This window comes from Hemicordylus capensis, chromosome 6, assembly GCF_027244095.1.
Source record: "Hemicordylus capensis ecotype Gifberg chromosome 6, rHemCap1.1.pri, whole genome shotgun sequence".
Classification (NCBI taxonomy): Eukaryota; Metazoa; Chordata; class Lepidosauria; order Squamata; family Cordylidae; genus Hemicordylus; species Hemicordylus capensis.
This window is the reverse complement of record NC_069662.1, coordinates 11019228-11043007: the sequence shown is the minus strand read 5'-3', so window position 1 is coordinate 11043007 and position 23780 is coordinate 11019228. Positions and strand designations below refer to the sequence as shown.

Sequence of the window (23780 nt, the reverse complement as noted above, 5' to 3'; positions counted from 1 at the left end):
TGATGACATCACCCACCCAGATTCAAGATGGCGGCTATGTGAATGTTTGAGCTGGAAGTGAGCTAATGTTTGAATCACCAGATTGATTTTCAGCCAATTGATTATACATGTTAAGATGACAGAGGACTTAAACCTTGATATCCCATAAATGAATTACAGATTTCCAATTTCAAGATGATAGCTGTGTGTCTAACAACTTTGCAATGCCTGGACCAATTTGGATCAAATTTAGTATACTTGTAGTGCCACATAGACACATTTCAATGGTAGGTTTTATTCTACTTTCTTCATGGAAAGTAGCCTTATGAGATCATCTTGCTGTCAGACCCCAGAGACATAATTTTTGGCCAGCATACACGTTAAATAAATAAAAAACAAGAAACAAATGTGTATATCTGTGTGGCCATCTATCCGTGTGTGCATGTCTGTCTGCGTCCCAGCACTGTCTCTGTTTTGTATTTTGGGAACATGTTTTTTCGAAGTGTGGTTAGTATCTATTTATTATTGTTTTAAAATATTTTCTCACGTCAGCAAAGAGTGCCAACTTCCCTTCAGTCCTTCTCATAGAAAGGATAAATGTTGCTGAGTGTGTCTGAAATCCAGCAAATCTATAATAAGAACAACCAGATCTACCGCAGGATGAGGTGTTTGGTTATGCGTGCTGACACTTCTTTTAAATCATATATAGATTTCTGAAAGAGCTGTAAATGTGATGATCACTATGGACACACCTGTGGGTGAGAAGGAGGCACAGGAAGACTTGGGGTAGCCTGCAGTTGAGTCAGTTGCACAAAATTCTGAAGGAAAAAGCTCTATGGGGGCAAAAAAGCCTCCCAACTGCCCCAGTGCAACTCAAAGGAACAGAATGTTCATGGACTCAGAGGAAACTTTACAGACAATAGGAACATAGGAACATAGGAAACTGCCATAAACTGAGTCAGACCATTGGTCTATCTAGTTCAGTATTGTGTTCACAGACTGGCAGCAGCTTCTCCAAGGTTGCAGGCAGGAATCTCTCTCAGCCCTATCTTGGAGATGCTGCCAGGGAGGGAACTTGGAACCTTCTGCTCTTCCCAGAGCGGCTCCATCCCCTGAGGGGAATATCTTCCAGTGCTCACACATCAAGTCTCCCATTCATATGCAACCAGGGCAGACCCTGCTTAGCTAAGGGGATAAGTCATGCTTGCTACCTCAAGACCAGCTCTCCTCTCCAATCAGTTGGGCGGAGCTAATGGAATGCAGTGGTGAGGAGTGGGGGAAGAAGGGCTTGAACAAACAGTGCAGGATATGTCTCAGCATGAAGATTGTCAAGACACTCAATCACCTTCTGCTTCTGAGGGGGCAAAGCACCTAAACCTCTTTAGTTTTCTCACCGGCCATTTTTGTATTTCTAAAGGGGGAGCAGTTTGACACATTTAAGCTCTTGGTGTGACAGGTTAACCCCTCCCTCCCATAATATGAAAAATTGGTACAGTATGCTTGTGAACTCTCCTGAGGAATGGAGGGCCAAGTTGCTCACGGAATCTGTTGATCATTGCATGTGTGCACACATACACAGCCACACAACAAACAATCTTCACTATTTCCCCCCACACTGGCAATTTACTACAACATTTTGCACAATACTTGTATGATCTATCACATTGATAACCCACAAACAAACTTTCTTCTAAACTGGAGCTCAGGCCAGGGGCAACCTGCCATCCATACACGAGCCAGACCCACCCCTGCCTAGCTTCAGAAGGGTTGCTGCCCCACATGTCTTCCGGCCAGACATTAGCAGTAGCTAGTCAGACTACGAATGTATCCTGTTTCAGTTTAGTTTTAGTGCAAAATGCATGATTACAACATTCAGCAAGCAGAGGAGGGTCTTCGGCAATATAAGAATGGATCCCAAGGGGTAATTGTTGAGTTTGGAATGGGGTGGAAAAACATACAGTACACCATATATGTCCACCTATGAAATACTGGAAGGGATAAATGGAATGTTTAGGGGCAGTCATGTTCTGTTTCCTTAGGAAACTTGGAAAGATACTCTTACAACACCTCAAGTTTCCCTTGCACCCGATAATGGAGGCTCTATGTGTGATGGAGGTTCCACATGTAATCAGGACCAATGGTCTCTTGCTATTTTGGAAATTATGATTAAACAGCAAGCGCAGCTTAGCAGTCTTGCTTCCACCTGGTCCGTGGAAATCCAACTGATTTCTTGAGGAGTGTAAGAACTTGCTAACTATGCTCACTGAGGCAGTCTTACAATCGACAGTTACCAAGAAGGCTGATGTAACAACTGATGATCTTTCCTCACCTCTGCTCAATTTATCTTCAACTGCCTTATAGTCAGATGAAATAAGAACAACACACTCTCCTATTCAGCTTGCCAAGGTGAAAGAAAAAGCATCACAGAAGGAGGAAAACCTCAAATACTAATACAGATAAGAACAAAAACAAAAATAAACATAAACACAAACATAATACTAAAAATAAAAATAAAAATAAGAGGTCTTCTACTTCATCAGGACGGGGCACAAAAATGAACTTTAATAGATTATTTGAAATTCTAGATGCTCTACAAAGCTCTCATGCTGGCACTAAAAACAGAGACAGGAATCGAAAGAACCGAGTAAACCAAAGGAAGAAGATGAAATCTGCTGTTAAAGGGACAGTTGAGCTTCCTCTGGAGCAAATATTGGGGGCTGAGCCCTCTACTGGGGAGACACCTAAAACTTCTGAGGACTCAGGGTTGCTCACTAGGAGGGAACCCTTCGTTTTGAGCCAGTCATCCTTACCATCTGAATTATTGAAGCCTATTGACCCAGGAGCTAATAACAGCTGCCATTTGCGGCTGGTTCCTTACAAAGCAGCTCTTGTTAACTTCCCCAAGCCTCGAGGGCTGCTACAGCAGAGTGAATGAAAGTTTCACTTTATTCATCTAATGAGAATGCTTGGCTTGACTTTCCTTACCGCCAATGACGTTCTTGATATTCAATATCTGTATTTTAACTATTACAGTGCTCATGCTATTGTAACATTTTCTTCCAAGGCTATGGATTCTCAACTGTTGAGCTATCAAAGTGTGCTTCAGTGTTGTAAAATTCGAGCAACTAGAGTTTTCCAGGACTGTAATATTAAGCACATTACTGGCCCTCGCGATCAAACAATTGAAGTACAATCTAATAAGGTGGTTCGATAGTGTAATGGATGATTTTCCACCTGAAAAGGAAGCCTTGCCTTCAAGCTCTGGGAAGCTCCCAGTTAATGAGTGCTAAATAATTGAGGTAGAATCTAAAAAGGCGGCTGACAAGCAAATTGGTGGCCTCTTGCCTGAAGAGGAAGCCCTGTTTGTAAGTTTTGGAAAGCTCCCAGTTAATGAGCAAATTGATATTGTAACCAGACTAACTCACTTAAAAGATGCTCTAGTTAACAGAAGTTTGAATAACGGTGTTATGCAGGAAGGGTTTCAGCCCTTTAAGGGAATGTCTTCAGATGTAACACACCCTATGATCACTCCCCGGGTTGATGATGGGGTGGTTTTTGTCCCTTTAGGCCTCTTAAACCAATATGAGGAGTTTTACCACTCAAATAATGTCTGCAGGGAGGATGATCTTGCTGCCGAGGATTCATTGGTAGCTATGCAATGACAAAATAAAATAGGGCTTCTAACATGGAATATATCAGGCTGGCATTCTTCTATAATTGATCCCTCTTTTAGGGAGTTTCTTGCCAGCGCTGATATTATTCTTTTACAAGAAACTTGGACGTTGGATGACCCAATCCTTGATGGCTTTTTGTCTTACGCACTCAAAGCGTCGCCGGGGGTGGGTCATGGTAGATGTAAAGGTGGGCTGGGTGTTCTTGTTGCCACCTCATTGTGAGCCTCTTCGAGACTCCTTTCTACTCTTACACCTTTTGCCATGGCTGTCTTGATCCAATTCGCTTATTATAAACTGTTGATCATTAATATTTACCTTCCTCCGCAGAATAGAAAATCACAGATTGGAGCGGTCTGGTCTGAATTGGAAAATTATATTTTAGATCTCTTATTTGCCTTTTTGGACGCTTTTGTGGTAATAGGGGGGGACCTAAATGCAAGGATAGGCCCAGATGATTTCACTTTATACTCACAACAGAAGGCCTACCCAAATAGTTTAGGGGTAGATGAACTCCCTTTTATTCGAGCCTCTAAGGATATGAAATCTAACCATGCAGGCTTGTGTCTAAGTCGCATGGTTTTTAGAGTTAATTTCACTATACTGAACGGCTCAGTCCCTAAAGATCATCCTGCTGTGTTCACTTATTTGGCAGGTTCTAAGATGAGCCTTATTGACTATTTCATTTCCTCAAGAAATCTTCTCCCTTATGTGGAGAGTTTGGAGGTCACTCCTAGATTTAATAGTGACCATTTACCTATTTTTCTTTGTCTCAAGTCCCCCTTCCTTCACCCACACTTAAAATCTTTGTACCCATTTCCTGTTGATGGTGGGGATGCAATGCGCAGAAAAAGATGGTCAACTCAATTGGATCAAATGTTTAAAGATCTGTTGGCTTCTGATCATTTGAGGAATATACGTGAATCTGTTCTTAGTAACGACTCACCACCTACCCTTTTGACATCCTATAACGCCCTAGTTCTCGAATGTCAACAGCTATTATGTAGTAATATTTGTAAGTCTTCTCGGCACCGTCAAAGGGGTTCCCAAGCTTGGTTTGATGGAGAATGTGTCAGTGCCAGGAAAGCTCTTCTTATTAGTTATCAGAAGTATAAAAGAACTTCTAGTGGGCATCATGCTCAGATTCTGCTGCAGGAAAAAAGACGATATAAGCACTTGTTATGGCATAAAAAAAGAGAAGCTGTGAGGGAGAATTGGAAGAGCTTAGCCCAGGCTGTCAGAACTAAAGATTCATCGCTATTCTGGCGCTTAGTTAAGTATCCCTCCAGTTATAATTTCACTCCGTCTAGCTGTCACATCCACCCTGAAGTGTGGGAGGAATATTTCTCCGATCTGTATAGTGACCCTAATGCTTGCTCTGAACATCTTTTTCAAGAGATTGAGTCTACACATTTGTGGGCTCCGGTTTCAATCTCTGAAATTCTTTCTTTAATTGCACAATTAAGACCTGGCAAAGCACCAGGGGAAGATTTTATTCCCCCGGAGGCAATTAAAAATAATCCGGAATGGTGGGCACCAATCTTGGCCTCATTTTTCACTTATATAGATAGGACTGTCTAAATTCCCAAAACATGGAGGGTTGCAGTTGTTGTTCCTATTGTTAAGAAGGGTACACGTGCGAATCCGGCCAACTATAGACCCATCAGCTTACTGAACATCATTGGTAAGCTCTATGCAAAACATTTACATGATAAGTTAAAGGTCTGGCTTGATCGTGAGAACCTTCTTGCTGATGAACAGGCCGGCTTTAGGGAGGGTCGATCTACTATCGATCATTGTTGTATTGCAACACCTTATTGAGAAATATTCGACCCTGGGTACAACCTCTTTATATGCTGCCTTTGTAGACCTGAAGGCAGCTTTTGATTCTATTTCAAGGGTGAAGCTTTGGGAAAAACTGGGGACTTCCTCCATAGACCGTTGTTTGTTCAAGTGCTGTATTTGGACACCTCTCTTAAAGTTAGATGCAGCCTTTAAGGGCATCTAACGAGTGCTATTGTGACTCAGAGAGGTGTTAAGTAGGGCTGCATACTTGCTCCACTATTATTTAATTACTACATAAATTCTATGGTGGAACAATTGAGCCATTTAGATTTCCACCCTCCTAAATTTGCAGGGAGGCACATATCTATCTTGCTTTATGAAGATGATGCGGTCCTCTTGTCGCAGACGCCAATTGGCCTCAAAGAATCGCTGAGAGCATTAAGTCTGTACTGCAAGAAAGAGGGTTTGGAGATAAATTTCCAGAAAACCAAAATAATGGCTTTCTCATGGAGACCTAAGATTCGCACTTGGATGATTGAGGAGGTATCATTTTTTAAGTACCTAGGGGTAGTTTTCCATGCTGGGGGCACTAGGAAGGCCCACGCGAACTACATAGCCTCCAATGCCAGAAAAGCTCACTTGCCATTTTACAGTACTTGTGATCAAAAGGTGGCTATTACTTACCAGCAGCTTTTAAACTATTCAAAGCAAAATCACTAACCCAACTACTTTATGGAGCGCAGCTGGGTTTTTTTCCAAATATAACAACTTTGGAGTGTGTACAGTCAAAATTTTTGAGAACTGCCCTTAATATTCCAAGCTCTGTTTCAAATGCTACTGCCTGTTTGGAGACTGGCTTTATTAGGGTGGAGGCCAGTATCTGGATTATTATATTTTGTTACTGGCTCAAACTAATTTATCATCCAGTTGGCCTGGCTCTTCTAATTTTACAGGATGATTTTGGCTCCAGGTGGATCCAGTCTATTGAGGCTAAAATAGCTACTTTGGGCCTCTTTGTTACAATTTTGTCCAAGCTGGGATTTGATCAGGCAAGGTTGCTGGTTAAACAATGAGTGTTAGACTCCGAACGGCAAAATGACCGCTGGAAGGTCTCCAAATTTTACATCTCAGAGGAAAGAAGATATCTAGTCTCTGCAGTGAATTATTTTACTTGGTTGGAATTTCCGAGGTATAGGAAAGCTTTTACCTTGGCTCGTTGCCATTGTTTACCCTCGGCAGTTCTAGGAGGGCGCTATAGAGGGGTTCCATTTACTGACAGCCTTTGCCCTTGTGGGTTGGATCAGGTGGAAACTACTGAACATGTTTTATTATTCTGTCTGTTCTACAAGGATATCCGTGAATCTTTCATTACTCCTTTGCTTTGTAAATTTCCTGGTCGACAGGAGCAATTTTATTGTTCCTTGTTGCTTTTGGACTCAGAGTGTTTAATTACATCTAATGTGGCTAAATTCTGTGCTGCTGCCATAAATATACATCACCGGATGGTTAATAAGGACATTTTACTTTTAAAATTTTTATTATCACTATGTTTTCAATTTTGTTAATTTTTTAAACTAATTCTAATTTTAACCTGTTTTAATTATATACATTCAGTTTATTGTTATTTAATTGTATCCTTTTTCTTCTGTTTTGGCTTGCTGCTGTAACATTAAAGAACTGAACTGAACTGAATCTAAAAGAGAGCTTGGCCAAATTAACAATTAACTCCACATACAGGCAGATGCCTGGGAGAACAATTGGTTTTGTTCTTGCCTATTAGCAAGGGGGAGCAGATTTTTGTATTTTCCCAATACCCAGTTACAGAGGGCCTTGGACTAAAGCACTCAAACTAACAGGTTGGTCCTCTGAAAGTCTGCTTGGTGGCCACTCTGCTTGGTGGCAGTTATATTAACCTACCAGAACTTCTGAGTTTATTAGAATCTTTTTCTTAACTTATGGCTCTTGAAAGTCAAAGATTTTTTAATTCAGCCAGTCTGCTTCTCCACAGAAAAAAGATGACTCAGCACTAAATTCTCCCTCATGCTGCAGGATTGGTTTAGACCAGTCAGGGAGATCCATTAACCTGACCTGATTCAGGAAAGCAAATCTGCCATATCCACAGTCCACTACATACAGAATAACTGCAATATGACTAAAAAAGCTAATACTTATGGTTTTTTCCTTATCTGCTCCTTCGTGTTTAACTCAGGTCTCAGGATAATAATGTAACATTTGGGGGGAAAGATGCAACCCAGTAACCCAGCACTGGAAGCCAAAATGGCGAAAATCTCCACAGCCACCATGTACTTTCCTCTTGTGCTCAGGTAGGCTGGAACAAAGGACAGCCAGACACTGAAAAAGACCAATAGGCTGAAGGTAATAAACTTGGTTTCATTAAAACTATCAGGTAAGTTTCTGGCTAGAAAGGCTACAGAGAAACTGATAATGGCAATGAGACCCATGTAGCCCAAGACACACCAAAACATAGTGGCTGACCCTTCATTACATCCCACTATGATTTCTCCAGCCATGGTGTGCATGTTGAAATCTGAAAATGGGGGAGAGGTTCCCAGCCACGCAGCACTAATCCCAGCTTGCATAAGGAAGCATAAAAGAACAATGGAACTGGTTAGTCTTTCCCTCAACCATTTCCTCTTCCTGTTTCCTGGTTTGGTGTCCCTGAAAGCTAGGACCACCGTGATGGTTTTGGCCAGCACACAAGAAAGGGCAACAGAGAAGACGGTACCAAAGGCAGGTTGTTGAAGAAGGCATTTCACCTTGTTAGGCCGCCCGATGAATAGCAAAGAGCAGAGGAAGCAAAGACAGAGAGAAATAAGAAGAATGTAGGTGAGACTCCGATTGTTGGCCTTAACTATGGGAGTCTCTCGGTGCTTAACGAAGGTCCCTAGCACTGAGGCTGTGATCAGAGCAAAAGAAACAGCAAACACAGCTGAACTGGTTCCCAAAGCTTCTTCATAAGACAGGTAGCTTATAACCTTAGGCTTGCATTGGTCTTGGTCCTTATTGGGAAAGTGATCTTTGAGACAATTGACACAGACATCCATGTCTGAAAGAGAAGGAAAGGTGTGTTACTCTAGCAGCTGAGCCATAGGGGATGACCTTTTTGGTGTAGACAAGATTTTAAGTCCTCTTTAATGTGTAGGTAAAACAAATAAAAACAAAAATCTTACAAAACCTGAGCAAATGTGTTTCAGTGGTAAAACATCATTGCCATTGCTCTATTTCAAATAGCAAACTGAAATGCCATGCCACAGCGATGGGCTGTGTCCCCGGCATTCCCCATGCAGTGTTGGCATGTAAATGGCCTCGGCGCATGCATCAACGCCATTTTCGGGGCAACATACTGTTGCTGGCCCCGCAAATGGTGCTGACGCATGCACCGATGCCATTTACTTGCCAACGCTGCACAAGGGATGCCAGGGGCGCATTGCATCACCGCAGCGCGGCATTTTAGCAATATTTACACTTTTTGTTTTTGTTTTAACTAATGTTTTACTTTCTGTTTTTATTTTGTTGTAAACCGCCCAGAGACGTAAGTTTGGGGCGGTATAAAAATATGTTAAATAAATAAATAAATAAATAAATAAATAAATAAATAAATAAATGTGTTTTGTTGTTGAGAAGTTTGTCCCAGTGAGGATACTTTAGAGCAGGCCTGCTCAACTTAGGCCCCCCAGCTGTTTTTGAACGACAACTCCCATAATTCTCAGCCACAGCAGCCAATAGCCAGGAATTATGGGAATTGTAGGCCAACATCTGCAGGAGGGCCGAAGTTGAGCAGGCCTGCTTTAGAGAGTGTGGGAGGTAGAGTCAGAGAGCAAAAAGGAGGGAAAGGAGAAAATGGAGTTGTTTCTGAATATACTTTTAGTTAAATCTACATATTTATTTGGTGAAACTTGTGCCCAAGAGCTGTGTTCTCAAATTAGCCTACCTAGCTGGTCAGAAATCTTCCCCTCTGGGCAGGGTGCACAATCGTAGCAGCAAAATGGCTTCCCCTCCAGCATTTCCCTCCTATAGCCAGGAAGGCAGTGGTTTGTACATGAAGAGACAGGTGGTCCCTGCTGGGAAATGGAATACACCAAGTTTTAGTACTCTGAAAAGGGAATGTGACATATACCATTTGAAACAAAGATGAACCAGGGATTGTTGACTTGGATGAGAGAAGAGCTGGTCTTGTGGTAGCAAGCATAACTTGTCCCCATTGCTAAGCAGAGTCTGCCCTGGCTGCATATGAATGGGAGACTAGAAGTGTGAGCACTGTAAGATATTCCCCTCAGGGGATGGAGCCACTCTGGAAAGAGCATCTAGGTTCCAAGTTCCCTCCCTGACATTTCCAGAGATAAGGCTGAGAGAGACTCCTGCCTGCAACCTTGAAGAAGCTGCTGCCAGTCTGTGTACACAATACTGAGCTAGATGGACCAATAGTCTGACTCTGTATAAGGCAGCTCCCCATGTTCCCATGAGTGAAAAATGTAAAAGACTGCAGTTATCATTGACAGATGTAAGCCCTCTTCAGAAATTATAAATTGTAAGGGTGAATGCTGTTTGTGAAGGGGAAAGCAGGGAGGAAGTCCCCAATGCCCACTGCTGTCACTCACCCCTGCCACCGGGTGTGTGTGTGTGTGTGAAGATTCCAGAATCTTCCATCAGCTCTCACCTGGTTAATTCTGCTGTTCCATGTGATGATGTCCTTCGCTATGGTAAGTCCTTTGCTTGGAGTCATCCTTCCAGTTTTTACTCTTTTGAGTGACTGGTTTTGGAAAGTGACCCAGTTTATAACATCAAGCCCACTTGCAAAATTCCTAGTTTCATCAAAAACCACCTCATCACCTGCACTATTGTTAAAGGAGACTTTCTGGATAAATCGATGGAGCTAAATTAGAAGACGAAGAGACAGATGTCACATAAAATGGTACAGGGACATTCAAGAATAGTTATCTAAAAGTCTAGGAGGATATGGGGAAATGACGACATCAAACTAGGTTAGAATAGGAAAATAAAAATTAAAAAATAATTTAATGGGGCTATTCTCACGATCAACAAAAATTGGGCTAGGAGAGCCTAACCCGATTTTTGTTGATCGTGTAAATCACCGGGAGAGCCCGCTCTCCCCGCAGTATCAGCCAAAGTGGGTCTAACTGATTGTGAGACCCGCCTCAATATGTGAGAGCTTTTTACTGAATCATGGAGAAGACATCTGTGCAAGAACATATTTCTTGTCATGATTTTAGATCTTTAGCATCTGATCCAAATGGTGCAGTCATAGAGAGGCCATCATTACACCTGAGTATATTCTGCAAGACAGCATATCAAGACACATTTGATATGGGTCTGAGAGCTATAGGCTACCTCTAGCCTCAGAGGCAGGATGCCTCTGAGTACCAGTTGCAGGGGAATAACAGCAGGAGAGGGGCATGCCCTCACCTCTTGCCTATGGGCTTCTCAGAGGCATCTGGGGGGGCCACTGTGTGAAACAGGACACTGGACTAGATAGGCCATGGGCCTAATCCAGCAAGGCGGTTATTTTCTGTTATTATGTTCTGATGATGATGTTGACTGCAAAACTAACATTTCCTGACCAGTCCTTTAGTCCTTGGCAAGTTCTTCAAAGAGCAAACAACCATTTTCATTATGTGTTTCTGTCTGGGTTCATTGAACCCATGTTCACTGAACATTTTCCCAGACTATGGGAAACCCCTATATCGGGCAGCAGCAATATAGGAAGCATCATCTCATACTGCACGGGAGATGGCAATGGTAAACCCCTCCTGTATTCTACCAAAGCAAACCACAGGGCTCTGTGGTCGCCAGGAGTCAACACCGACTCAACGGCACAACTCCTTGAACATGTGTAAAAGGCTATAGAAAGAGAAAATTTAACCTCATTCCTGCTCATCACAGGCCTGCCAACTATTTCCCATTAGTATTCACGTCCACATGTTATACTTCAATGCAACATAAAGGAGGCCCCTTATTTTGGCATTTCAATCTTAGCAGCCTAGTGAAGAGGTACTACCTGCCAGGGTTGCCGCACCAGAACTTCTTTTCTCCCTCCACCTGCCATTGTTCTGAGTTTGGATTTGGATGAAAGCATGGCTTGCAGAGCATGTGCCACCACATAGACTGCATTGTAGATACTGTAGCTGTGGCCTGTCATGCTTATTTCAAACACAGTCCCAGGAAGACTCTCCAACCTCTCCTCCCCTGTACAGTTTTTACTGACCACTCGGTGTATGTTGGAATTTAGCACAGAACACTGGAATGCTTCCTCCCAGAAGTGCTGGATGAAGCCATCTCCATGGTGTCCATTTGGGCAAAGGCTCTGAAGATGATTTTGGAATCCCAGCACCTCACTGGAATGGATTGCAAAGGACAAAGCACCATGGAAAATCTTCACGCCTTGGCTTCTGATAGATATGGGCAACCCAAAGTCCCACTGAGCTGTCAAGATCCAGATTTTCCCTTGAGGTCCAATGCTTAGGAGCTGTAACCAGATACCCATACTCAAGAAGTAATGAATTTCTGCATGGACCACATACACGTTCACATTGCTGTCAATGAGAAATACATTTCTTCCCCATTTGCTGACTGAGTTCGACTCCGCATTAGTAACAGGAGTCACTGGGAACACTTCTGCAAAGGCAGGACAGATACCATTCTCAGAAAGCATAGGACATAGGGTGCGTATAAAGGTTTCTCCATAGTCATCATCCACAGCAATCAGCCCAACCCACTTCCACTCGAAAAGTAGCAGTAATTGGACAATCCCCTCATACTGAAGAACTTCATTTGAGACTGTCTGGTAAAAGGAAGGGATTTGGGAACCGTCACTCAGTGCTGAGACCAAAGGACTGTAACTTAGCTAGAAAGCAAACAAAATCAGATTGGTTTGAGTGACGTTTTTCTGAGTCTATCAAGATGCCTATGGTATCTGCTTAATTTTCTAATTCGAATTGCGCATCAGTCTTCTAACATGTAGGATAATTTTGATTTTCTCCACATATGTGGGTCTTCTAAGAACTGTGGTGCACTCTCTGGTAACCTCTAGGCTTGACTACCTGGGGCTGCCTTTGTATGTAGTTCGGAAACTTCAGTTGGTCCAAAATGCAGTTGGTTTCCGAGGTTTCTCGGATAGACCAAATTATGCCTGCCTTAAAACAATTGCATTGGCTTCCAGTAGGTTTCCAGGCAAAATACAAAGTGCTGGTAATTACCTTTAAAGCCCTAAATGGCTTAAGACCAGGTTACCTGGGAGAGCACCTTCTTCAACATGATCCCCACTGCACATTAAAGTCATTGAGAGGGGTCTGTTTCCAGATGCCTCCAGCTCATCTGGTTGTGATCCAGAATTGGGAACAGGCCTTCTCTGTAGTTGCTCCTGGTCTATGGAATGCATTCCCTGTAGACCTTCGTGGTTTAACCAGAGGTGCACTTAGGTAATTTTGGAGCTCCCCCTGCTGGAGGCACCCTCCCACTGCAAGTTAAGCATCATCCCCCTACACACATATACCCCATGACAAACACAGTATTTTTAACATGTGGAGTATATTTATCCCAATATGCAGTAGCAGAAACATTTCAACACATAACATATTCTCATCCCACGATTTTCTTTCTCCACTCCCCACTCTGTCTCTAGAGCACCTGGCTCAGATCACAATCACACTCGGCCACCTAGTGCAGTGCAGGCCAGCAGTGACCACAAAACTAGGGACTGTCTAAAGAGTATTTGGGGGCCCCCAGAGGGTGTGGAGGCCCTGGATTTCAGCCCCAAAGTCCAAGGGTGAGAGCACCACTGGATTTAACATCTCATCAGCCTTCAAAATAGCCCTTAAGACACATTTTTAAAAGCCAGGATTTTAGTGATGTTTGAATATTTTAAATTGTTTTAACAGTTTGTCTTATTTTATTTTTGTTGTGTTTATTTCTGTGAACTGCCTAGAATCTTTGGAGTCAGGTGGTATATGAAAGAAAGAAAGAAAGAAAGAAAGAAAGAAAGAAAGAAAGAAAGAAAGAAAGAAAGGTGAGTGTCCATCTGTCTGTCCACCTGCAATGTTTCATCAGAATGAGAGGTCTCAAATTTGTCCTTTGTCCCTGGTTTTTTTCTGCCTTAATGATGTTTTTCTGACATCTATAGCTGGTTGACCAATCTCCATCCTTAACCGAGACCTATTTGCATGCCTTACATCAACACACTTCATATTAAGAAACAAGATCAAATGTGCCGGGGAGAAAAGGTTCAAGAATGAATGCAGATATACAGAAGGTAGCAGCAAGGGAAACACAAAGCAGGATTTGAGGTAGAAGGGAAAGAGTTGAGGGGTGAGTTTTATGGCAGTGAGAATGAAGCAGGGGCCAAGCAAGAGAAAAGTGAAACAAAACTAGCTGGCATAAGAAAAAGTGGAGCTCCCACTTCCTTACTCACTGAGCTACGGACCAGCTGTATGTTTAGGCAAAAGGCAGATTTTGCATCAAATTAATAAAACACAATTGGTTGGGGAGGAGAGCTGGTCTTGGGGTAGTGAGTGTGAATCTTTTCCTTTTGCTAAGCAGAATCTGCCTCAGTTTGCACTTGGATGGCGACTGTAAGATTCCACTTAGGAATCCCCCATCCCCCAAAGGAATGGGGCCATAGCTCAGTGGAAGCTCATCTAGGTTCCAGGTTTACTCCCTGGCATCTCCGAGATAGGGCTTGGAGAGACTGCTGCATGAATCTTTTGGAGAGCCACTGCCAGTCAGAGCAGACAGTCCTGAGCTAGATAGGTCAATTGGTCTGATTCGGTATAAGGCAGCTTCCTATGTTCCTATCGTTAAGTCAGAGCCCAGTTTTGAAACCTCAAAACTATTCCAAATGTCTCCTGAAAGAGAAAGATCACCACTACCTTTTGTAAGGTGGTAATGCTGTATGTGGAGTGTTATAGCTGTTCCGTAAACACCTATATTCAGAAAGCCGCACCTGTGGAATCCTGACAATGTGCAAGATGTCTGCCATCTGGATGGAGGTGTCAAAGTCAAGGCCCCCAATGATGGCTATCAGCCTGTTTGATGACCCACACTTGTAATTGACCACCGTTCGATCCTGTGTTGACACCATGTACAGCATGGTCTTGTAGGTCATCTTTGCATCAAAAGAGTTATCCAGGATGTGGAAACCCAGGGTGATATTGGGTAAAAGGTTGGGGTTTTCATTGATTTCTTTCACAGCAAACACCAAGGCTTGGACGTGCTGGTAGTTCTTTGTCACCATCCTGCAAGAAGAGTTTGTTAGGTTTTGCAGGGATATCTTCCAGCTTCTGAAATCTAGATGACCACAACTATGAATATTTATATACCACTTTTCAATAAAGTGGTCTATAAATTGAAGTAGAGAACATTAAAAGGATATAAATCATTTTATAATAAATAAATAATAATCAACTTTATTTGTTAGCTGCCCTCTAACAAATTGTTCTCTGGGTGGCTCACCACACAGCATTCAAACATCAAAATATATCACACTGATGTTCCTTCAGAAGTCACTGGATTCCCAGCATCCCTAGCAAGGCACCTACTACATAGAATGCATTATTTGTTTAGGCCAGGACACCTACTTGGAGGAGAGAAGATACCAAGGAGAGGATTAAAGGAAGCAGAAAAAGCCACAGAGAAATGTTTTGTGGCTGAGAATTTAGTGGAAGGCTGGGGATGATGGCCTTTGGCCATTGTGTCTGAGGATTATGGGAGACGTTGTCCAGCAACATCTGGGTGACAGAGGTAGGAAAGACCTGCCTTAGATTTATGCTGTACATAGATTGTCCAGGGGTCTTTTGGCCTTCTATGTGTCGTTATGCATGAAACATTGTTAACGTTGATCTCAGTTTTCTAAATTTAAAACAAATGCACTGATAATGGGATTTTTAATTTTTCCTGAATGTTTCCTTGGATCAGAACATAAGAGGAAACCTTCTGGGTCAGCCCCACAACATCCTGTTTCCTACAGTGTCCAACCAGATGCTTCTTGGAAGCCCAGAAGCAAGAGATGAAGACTTTACGCCTCTCCCATCATTACTCCTCAGCAGCTAGTATTAATAGACGGTTGTGTTTAGTATCTTTCAGTATCTCACTATCCAGTGAGCTGGGTCTCACGATCAGTTAGACCCGGTTTGGGAAGGGAAGCAGGGAGAGCGGGAAAAGCCCGCTCTCCCCGCACACAAGCAGGGCGGGAGCCCTGGGTGGCCGGATCAGCTGCTCACATGATTGCCGGCTCCATGATGGAGCCGGTGGGGGCTGGGGAGTTCAGGGGCCGTGTGCCCCCTGGAAGCTCCAGTATGCCTTGCGTGAGCACACAGGGCATACTGGAGAGACCCCCAGGGCCGGGAGGCGGATTTTCGCCTCCTTTCTGGGGGTCTACTTGTGAGTAGCCATGCCGCAGAGCCATGCCGTGGCTGCTCATGATAAGAAAAACCAGGTTTGCAGAGCGCTTGCTCCGCAAACCCAGTGTAAGGGGAGGGGTACTTAGGTGGGTTAACTGCCGGGAGGCAACCGGGCTCGCCTATGGGAGCCTCACCCGATTTTGGATGATCGTGAGAATAGCCTAGGAACATAGGAACATAGGAAACTGCCATATACTGAGTCAGACCATTGGTCTATCTCACTCAGTATTGTCTTCACAGACTGGCAGCAGCTTCTCCAAGGTTGCAGGCAGGAATCTCTCTCAGCCCTATCTCGGAGATGCTGCCAGGGAGGGAACTTGAAACCTTCTGCTCTTCCCAGAGTGGCTTCATCCCCTGAGGGGAATATTTTGCAGTGCTCACACATCAAGTCTCCCCTTCATATGCAACCAGGGCAGACCCTGCTTAGCTATGGGGACAAGTCATGCTTACTACCACAAGACCAGCTCTCCTCTCCCAGTATCTTTCATGTTTCGTTGTTTGTTATTTTACACTGCCAGTTTTATAATGATGCTAGATTTGAGCTTATTTGTCCTGAACTTGCCTTATACACAGATTCAGATCATAACTTATGTTTATCTCATCTTTTAGCTGAATAGAACGAAGCCAGACTGTGGAAGGTTGCCAAATTTTGTTACGTTTTTGGTAGGATATGTCTGGAGGTTAGTGGGGATCCTGTAGAAAATGTGGGGGGAGTGGGGAGTCAGATAGGAAAAGGGTGGGAAAGGAGAAGGAGAAAATGGAATTGTTTCTGAATAAACTCATAGTTAAATCTATATAAGATTATTTTGTGTTTGTGAGGTAAGCAACTATAAAAGATTGACACATTGCTTCTACCTTGCCATCATGACTAACAGCAATTAATGAACTTATCCCCCTCCATGTATTTGTCTAATACTGTTTTAAAACCATCTTAAGCTGGTGACCGTCACTGCTTTTGCCATTCATTAATTGCAAAATTAATTATGCTCTGTGCAAAGTATTTTATTTCTACGATCCTCTCTCTCTTGTAAATCAGTTTCACTGGATGACTCCTAATGGACTGGATTTTGCACTACATCTGTACTGATGGGCTTTGCTTTGGGGATGTGTCTTGTGATGATGTTTCATTAATAAATGGTAAATCTGTTTTCTGTTTTGAAGAATTTGTTTGTATGCTGGTTTGGGTGGGTGAAATAATGTCATGCTTTCTGATGACCTAAAGATACCAAATTTTGCATACACAGTCTTGCCACTGAAATTAACTGACTGCACTACTTTTTACACTGTAATATGCTAAGTGAAAATGTACATAATTTTTGTGGTTTCTTTGAAAAAATTCTGAATATCATACTCCCGATTACCTACAGATACCAAATGTTGCATGAACAATTCTGCCATTTAAATTAGCCGAATGCACTACATTTTACACTGGAGTATGCCTGGGGATGGAAGGATGGAGACTATATCTATATCTATATCTATCTATCTATCTATCTATCTATCTATCTATCTATCTATCTGAATACAATAATCATATTTTAACTGTTATTGTTCCGACATATTTTTAACACTCATTAAGCAGATCAATAATTCCCAAATGATATAATGCCCAAGAAAAGGAAAAGTTCTTTCTCAGATTCAAATGTACTATGATTCAAATTTACTGTGTATGTTACTTATTCAATAAAATAAATAAAGCTTGAAGTTGAAATCCTACAAATTTAAAACTGTTCTTTTACTTCCCTTTCCCAAGCTTAATAAACACTTTTATGATGCATGTTTAATTTCTGCAGCTTTCTTATACATCTAATCTATGCAAAACTAGGTTGCCTGGTCAACAACAGGCAAACCTCACCTATATATAAACAAAACATTGAAGAGCTATCATTATGGAGATATTAATCTAAATGATAAGATCTCAACTTTTGTCCATCATATGAAGTTTCCTTATTGAGCTGGGCCCTTGATCCATCTAGCTCTGTATTGTCTCTTGTGGCTGGCACCAGCTCCTTTGGGTTATAGACAAGGTCTTTTCTCATCCTACCTGGAGATGTTGCCAGGGATTGAACCTGGGACCTTCTGCATGCAAAACATGCTCTCTGCCCCCCAAGCTATAGCCTTACCCCTAGAGCTTCACATCACCTGCTCTAGCATAGCAAGGTCATATAGCACGATCTTAGCAAGGTGTAAAGATCAGATAGATGCTAGCTCTTCATTAGACCCTCTTATTCAAATACATGAACTGCTCAAATGGGATAGGCCCATTCCACCAGCCAAATAACAAGAAATTACCTGGTAGTTCGAGGTTTCATATGCAAGAAGAACTGCTGTGAAGTTATCCCACCAATCATGAGGTCCCCTGGCTGATGATATTCAGGCAGAATCTGGGCAAGATCCTGTGCCATGCACTGCTTTGCAAATACTGTGCATAGTGTTTGAGGTAGCAGCAGCACCAACACCAACAAGATCATCATCCAAGCTAGCCCTTCTTCTCCAGGCGCTATAAGTCCCATGATCCTATCTGCAGATTCATCATTATCATCTACTCATTTACTAGCTGCAATGCACAGCCCTTGACTGAGTGGTGATGCACTATCCAGATCCTCAGATGTGGACCTTGCCTCAAAACCTTCTTTTTCACATAAGAGAAAGAGGCCAACTCTAACAACAGAAAAGCATTTATATCCTGCTGCAAAAGCTGGGAGTGAATGATTAATTTTGGATTTGGATGACTGTTTTCTGTTGGATTACATCACTGGCTTCAGGAAGTCCACAGGGAGTTTGAGTATGACAGAACGTTAATCATGAGCATTTGAAAATTACAGGATGCAGTATGACCTCCCCAGAGTCTTTAGACTTCCTCTTATTTACCATGGAAAAAATGTTTGTAAGACACAGTCCAAATGTGACACCATCTTTTTCTCTTTAGTATTGTTTGCCAAAATGACTCATAGTGAGGGGAGTTTGTTAAGAAGAGCAAGGAACTGGTGACTCCCATTGGCTGGTGCCTTCAAAGTCCCATGAAACCACCCAGAGACGTAAGTTTTGGGCGGTATAATAATATAATATAATATAATATAATATAATATAATATAATATAATATAATATAATATAATATAATATAATATAATATAATATAATATAATATATAAGTGTTTTGCAATGGTCACAACAGAAGACACTTTTTGAAAAAGCAATTCTGAGTAGAATAAACAGAGCTTATTTTCCATATCTTTTAACATGATGACTTACGTATGACCTGCTTCCCAAGTGCTGTGAATTTGGTTTGTATCAGTCCTTTTTGCAGAAGGGTTGCCGTGGTGGATGGCTGCCATCTTGAAACAATATGAACAACTGACAAAAGAATTACCCCAGTTGAGGTCCCCTAGGATCCCCTCATTTGGTTTGTATCCAACTTTCAGTGCTTGGGTTCCAAAGGGGGTGATGACTCTAAGAATGACTGCCATCTTGAAACAACATGGTGGATCAACAGAAAATGCACTGCCTAGAGACGTCTATATCAGGCTATGTATAAATACAATAAACAAACAAACCTAGGGCCTTCTCTCTTGTGCTATGAATTTGGTTTGGATCAGACTCTAAAAGCAAAAGATACAGTGATTTCGAAGGAATGGGGCACACGATCTTGCACTGAAACTTCTTGAACTCATCTATGTAGTATGTGCTCAGAAGGTCCGGTGCAGATGTCAGTGCGAGACAATAGCCATTCCACATACTTCCTTGAGACTGAGGGTTGGTTGACACATGCATACTCACTACTCAGTGAGCTGGTTTTCACAAGCAAAATCAGGGTGGGAGGTGTGTCCAACTATGCAGTTAGAGAGCTGTGTGCACTCCCAAGAAATGGCCGTGTGTCATCAAACATTGAGGTAGGAGGAGCACAAAGCGATCATGTGTTTGCCTCAGTCTGGGTGGGACAATGGCAACCAACCCAGATTGTTTATTCAGCATTTTACTGAGGATGGATGGAAGCATGTCCCATGTTGTCTGACCCAGATTGAGGGTAGCATATGATTACTTTCTCCTCTTCCTACCTTGATGTTTACTGACACACAACCATTTCTTGGTAGCATGTGTAGCTCTAAAAGCCTGGCTGGACACTCCTACTACCCAGCTGCTGGTCATGAGAACAAAACTGGTGATGAGCATCAGGTAGTGACTTACCTTATTGAATGAGACATCACAGCTTGATTGCCACACATTAGGGGCATTAGAAAAAGAGTTTGTATTTCCTTTTCATTTTAGGGGTTTAAAATCCTCATTCAAGGCCATGTTTTTGTGGTAGTGGCCATTTTTCTTCCCCACAATGCCCCAGAGCAGTGCAAAGTCCAGATATTGGGGAAAAGATAGTGGCTACCAGAAGAATTTATGACACTCCTTTTATACCTTGTGAAGAGGTTAAAGACAAGGGGGGAAAGACCACTATTCTCTCATACTGCAAGATAAGTTTCCAGTTCATTTCCCTCCTACATCGTTATAAAAATGAACAGAAGTCACATGTGATGTGATGTGTTGTTTGACTCATAAAATCAGCAACATGGCAGTGGATCTTTAAAAAAAACAGTCCGTTACTCCTAGATAATTCATAATCAGATGCTTCGGAATTAAGAAACTGTGAAATGAATGAGGGCTGGTTGTGTGAACAACCTTAGGATCTTCTATTTCAGCAGCCTTATTCTTTAGAGAGAGACATGAACAGCTCACAAACTTGGACCCATCCTAAGACAGTATGGACAATATGGACCTACCCTAAGACATACTGTCCATACTGTCTTAGGGCGGGTCCAAGTTTGCGAGCTGTTCATGCCTCCCTCTAAGGAATAAGGCTGCTGAAAGAGAAGATCCTAAGGTCGTTCACACGATCAGCCCATTCTGGGTAGTAGAGGGTTAACTTGGGTACAGAATCTTGTCTTGTAAAGCTGTTCTTGTTGATCTTGTAAAGCTGTTTGCTTCCCCTGCTGCCACTTTTGTGGAAGAACACCGAAGAAAAAAAAATCTTTTTAAAAAAACTCGTTAAAAAAAGGGCAAGATGCCAAGATCAATGAAGAATGGAAGTCCAAAACACAGCGTGACAGACTCATGCAATTAAAATGAATACTTTGTTGTATCAGTGGGGCCCCTCCACATGTCACCATGTTAAAAAAAGAGCAACCCAGCAAACAATTCTCAACACGTGGAAAATCAGCTACTGTTTTCTCATGCACATACCCTGCTGTAACCTGAAACATCAGCATAACACCAGAATACAGTCTGTGGGTCTGCGAACTGCACCTTGCTGTTCCCGTATGCAAGCCAGTGTCAAAACTCTGCTTGTATGAACCCACACCAAGCCCATACATAGCGAAGCAAGTTGAGCTGTCATCTGGAAAGGCTCATGGCATGGATCAAGTGGATAGAAAGAAATTTGTCTCCCTCTTTCATAATATTAGAACCCAGGGTCATCAGTTGGCGCTACATGCTGGGAGATTCAGGACAAACAAAGGGAAGTACTTTGGCCTCATTCCCACATGCACCTAGCTGGCCACTGGGTAAAGCAGGATGCTGTACTAGTTGGGCCTTTGGCCTGATCCAGCAAGAATTCTCTGAAGTTCATATAGCAGCTTAACCCTCTTCTCCTCTCTGATCTGACAGCCAAGCAGAAATGAAGGCCTGGGCACCAAAATTACCTAGTTGTACCACTGAGTGGGAATATAAACTGTAGATGGATATTTGGGATACAAACTCTCCAAACATAAATATCTTGCATTATGGACAAGTACTACGGCCCCTTTCTCTGTGTAATGACAATTGCCATCCTGGGTATCATAGGACTGAGGTGGAAGGGAAGCCATTTTGCTGTTATGATTGCCTTCCATGCCCAGAAGGGAAAATTTCAAACCAGAAAGGTAAGGGACATCATATAAAAATCCTATCAAATATTGGCTTATGATCCATAGTGGCCGGTGAGGGCACTGCTGCAGTGGAAGGAGAGGAGAGCTGGTCTTGTGGTAGCAAGCAGGACTTGTCCCCTTAGCTAAGCAGGGTCTGCCCTGGTTGCATATGTAAGGGAGACTGGAAGTGTGAGCACTGCAAGAGATTCCCCTCAGGGGATGGAGCCGCTCTGGGAAGAGCAGAAGGTTTCGAGTTCCCTCCCTGGCAGCATCTCCAAGAGAGGGCTCAGAGAGATTCCTGCCTGCAACCGTGGAGAAGCCACTGCCAGTCTGTGAAGACAATACTGAGCAAGATAGACCAATGGTCTGATTCCGTATATGGCAGCTTCCTATGCTCCTATGTTCCTAAGGGTGGCGAGAGGCAGATTTAAAAATAAATTAGCAGTTGCGTACCAGCAGCAGTGCTGAGTCCACCCGGCATTGCAGAGAGGGCAGTGGGTGCACTGCTTAGCATCTCACATGGGTCGGTGGAATGGTCCATTTACATGGTCAGCCACACCATGCTTACCATGCAAATGGCCTCCGTGCATGCACAGAGACCAGGGCCATGCATGGGATGCTAGGCTGCTGTGTGCAGGATGCCAGGCAGAGCACCACTCCTTGAGGTAGCTTGCAGGTGCTGTGGTAACTCTGGTAAGCACCTGGTAATTTATTGTCAAGGGTGCTTCTTGTAGTGCCCCCTGCACCACTGGCACCACATTCTCTGGACGCCACTGGCTATGTTCCAGCAGCCACACTTGAGCGTGATTAGACACTCATCTCCCTGTTATAAAAGTTGTGGAAAATCCAGTGGTGATGGTTTCTGATAAGGATAGAATTCTATAGAACCAATATTCTTGTCCTCTTATGTAAAGCACTTCCACAAAAAGAAAAATATGTATTACATCCAAGATGAAGGCAGCAATAACTTGCGCTTTGTCTTATGGATATGAATATTCTCTACCCACTGGGATTTCAAGTTTTCTTCGTTTGGGGTGTGTCAGATGCTTAGGAGAATTATCTCCCATTCACCACACAAAGGAATATTTCACCTATCCATAAATGCTTGCTTGGGGTGTGGCTACCAGAGAAAAGTGACCCTTCAGAATACACTAAGGAGCATGCTCAAAAAATAAATGAATTGAGACTACTGTTTCTTTTTAAAGCTCCAGTATAAGTGGATGGATCCTATTTTAAATGATAAAGCAATTTTAGAAGAAAAACTTTTTCAGACTAGAGAAGCAAAACACAAATTTGTTCTTGAGTACTCTAGTCAGTATAATTAAATTTACCATGTAAAATGATTATTATTAGCCAGAGGATCTGATTTTGCAAAACAAAAACTTGTTCTTTTTGATACCAGAATGAAGATCTGGGTTGCTCCTTGTGTATAGTTTCTATAAATATAAATATGTATTAAATATATTTCTAGGTAGAAACAGAGAACATCAGGCTAAGAACAGATTTTAACAGTTTTAAATACAGGACTTCGTAATGTTGAAAATTTCATATTTCAGTGCAGATTTTAATAGTTTTAAATACAGGACTTTGTAATGTTGAAATCTTCATATTTCAGTGCAGTATACATTCTAGCACCATATATGTAAAACAATATTTTATTTTCTAGACATAGATGTCTGCTTCCAATGTGCAAAAGAATATTATCCAAACTATGACTGGGATTTTTGCATTCCCAAGGCCATCACCTTTCTGACTCATGAAGAACCTTTGGGGATCAGTTTGGGCGAGTTTGCTCTGACCTTTACTTTTATCACAGCTTTTGTGCTTTGGATCTTCATGAAGCACAAGGACACTCCCATTGTCAAAGCCAACAACCGGGCCCTCTCCTTGCCTAAATAATTTAATTATTATTAAATAATAATAATTATTAGACCACTTATTATTATTAGACCACTTCTGAAGAAGACTGCATTGGATCCCTCAGGGTTAAGCAACTATAGGCCTGTTTCCAACCTTCCAT

The 23780-nt window shown here is 42.4% G+C and overlaps 1 protein-coding gene across 1 annotated transcript; it reads right to left on the bottom strand.

The window, feature by feature from the left end:
• Window positions 1-7603: 7603 nt before the first annotated feature.
• Window positions 7604-14703, bottom strand: LOC128330823 (vomeronasal type-2 receptor 26-like). Its single transcript, XM_053264189.1, has 3 exons — window positions 14413-14703; window positions 9388-9514; window positions 7604-8502 (listed from the first exon to the last, which is right to left on the bottom strand). Exons 1-3 carry the CDS (start codon window positions 14701-14703, stop codon window positions 7604-7606), a joined length of 1317 nt encoding a protein of 438 aa, XP_053120164.1.
• Between the last annotated feature and the right edge of the window lie 9077 nt (window positions 14704-23780).

Bases quoted from the DNA above. Each gene is read 5' to 3' on its own strand.
- LOC128330823 (XM_053264189.1), bottom strand. From the start codon at position 14,703: ATGGTGACAAAGAACTACCAGCACGTCCAAGCCTTGGTGTTTGCTGTG. The intron at 9,515-14,412 runs GTGCGGCTTTCT...ATTTCCCAGCAG, and splicing joins ACATTGTCAGGATTCCACAG to GGACCACCTGTCTCTTCATG. The intron at 8,503-9,387 runs GTAGGCTAATTT...CTTCTCTTTCAG, and splicing joins GAAGATTTCTGACCAGCTAG to ACATGGATGTCTGTGTCAAT.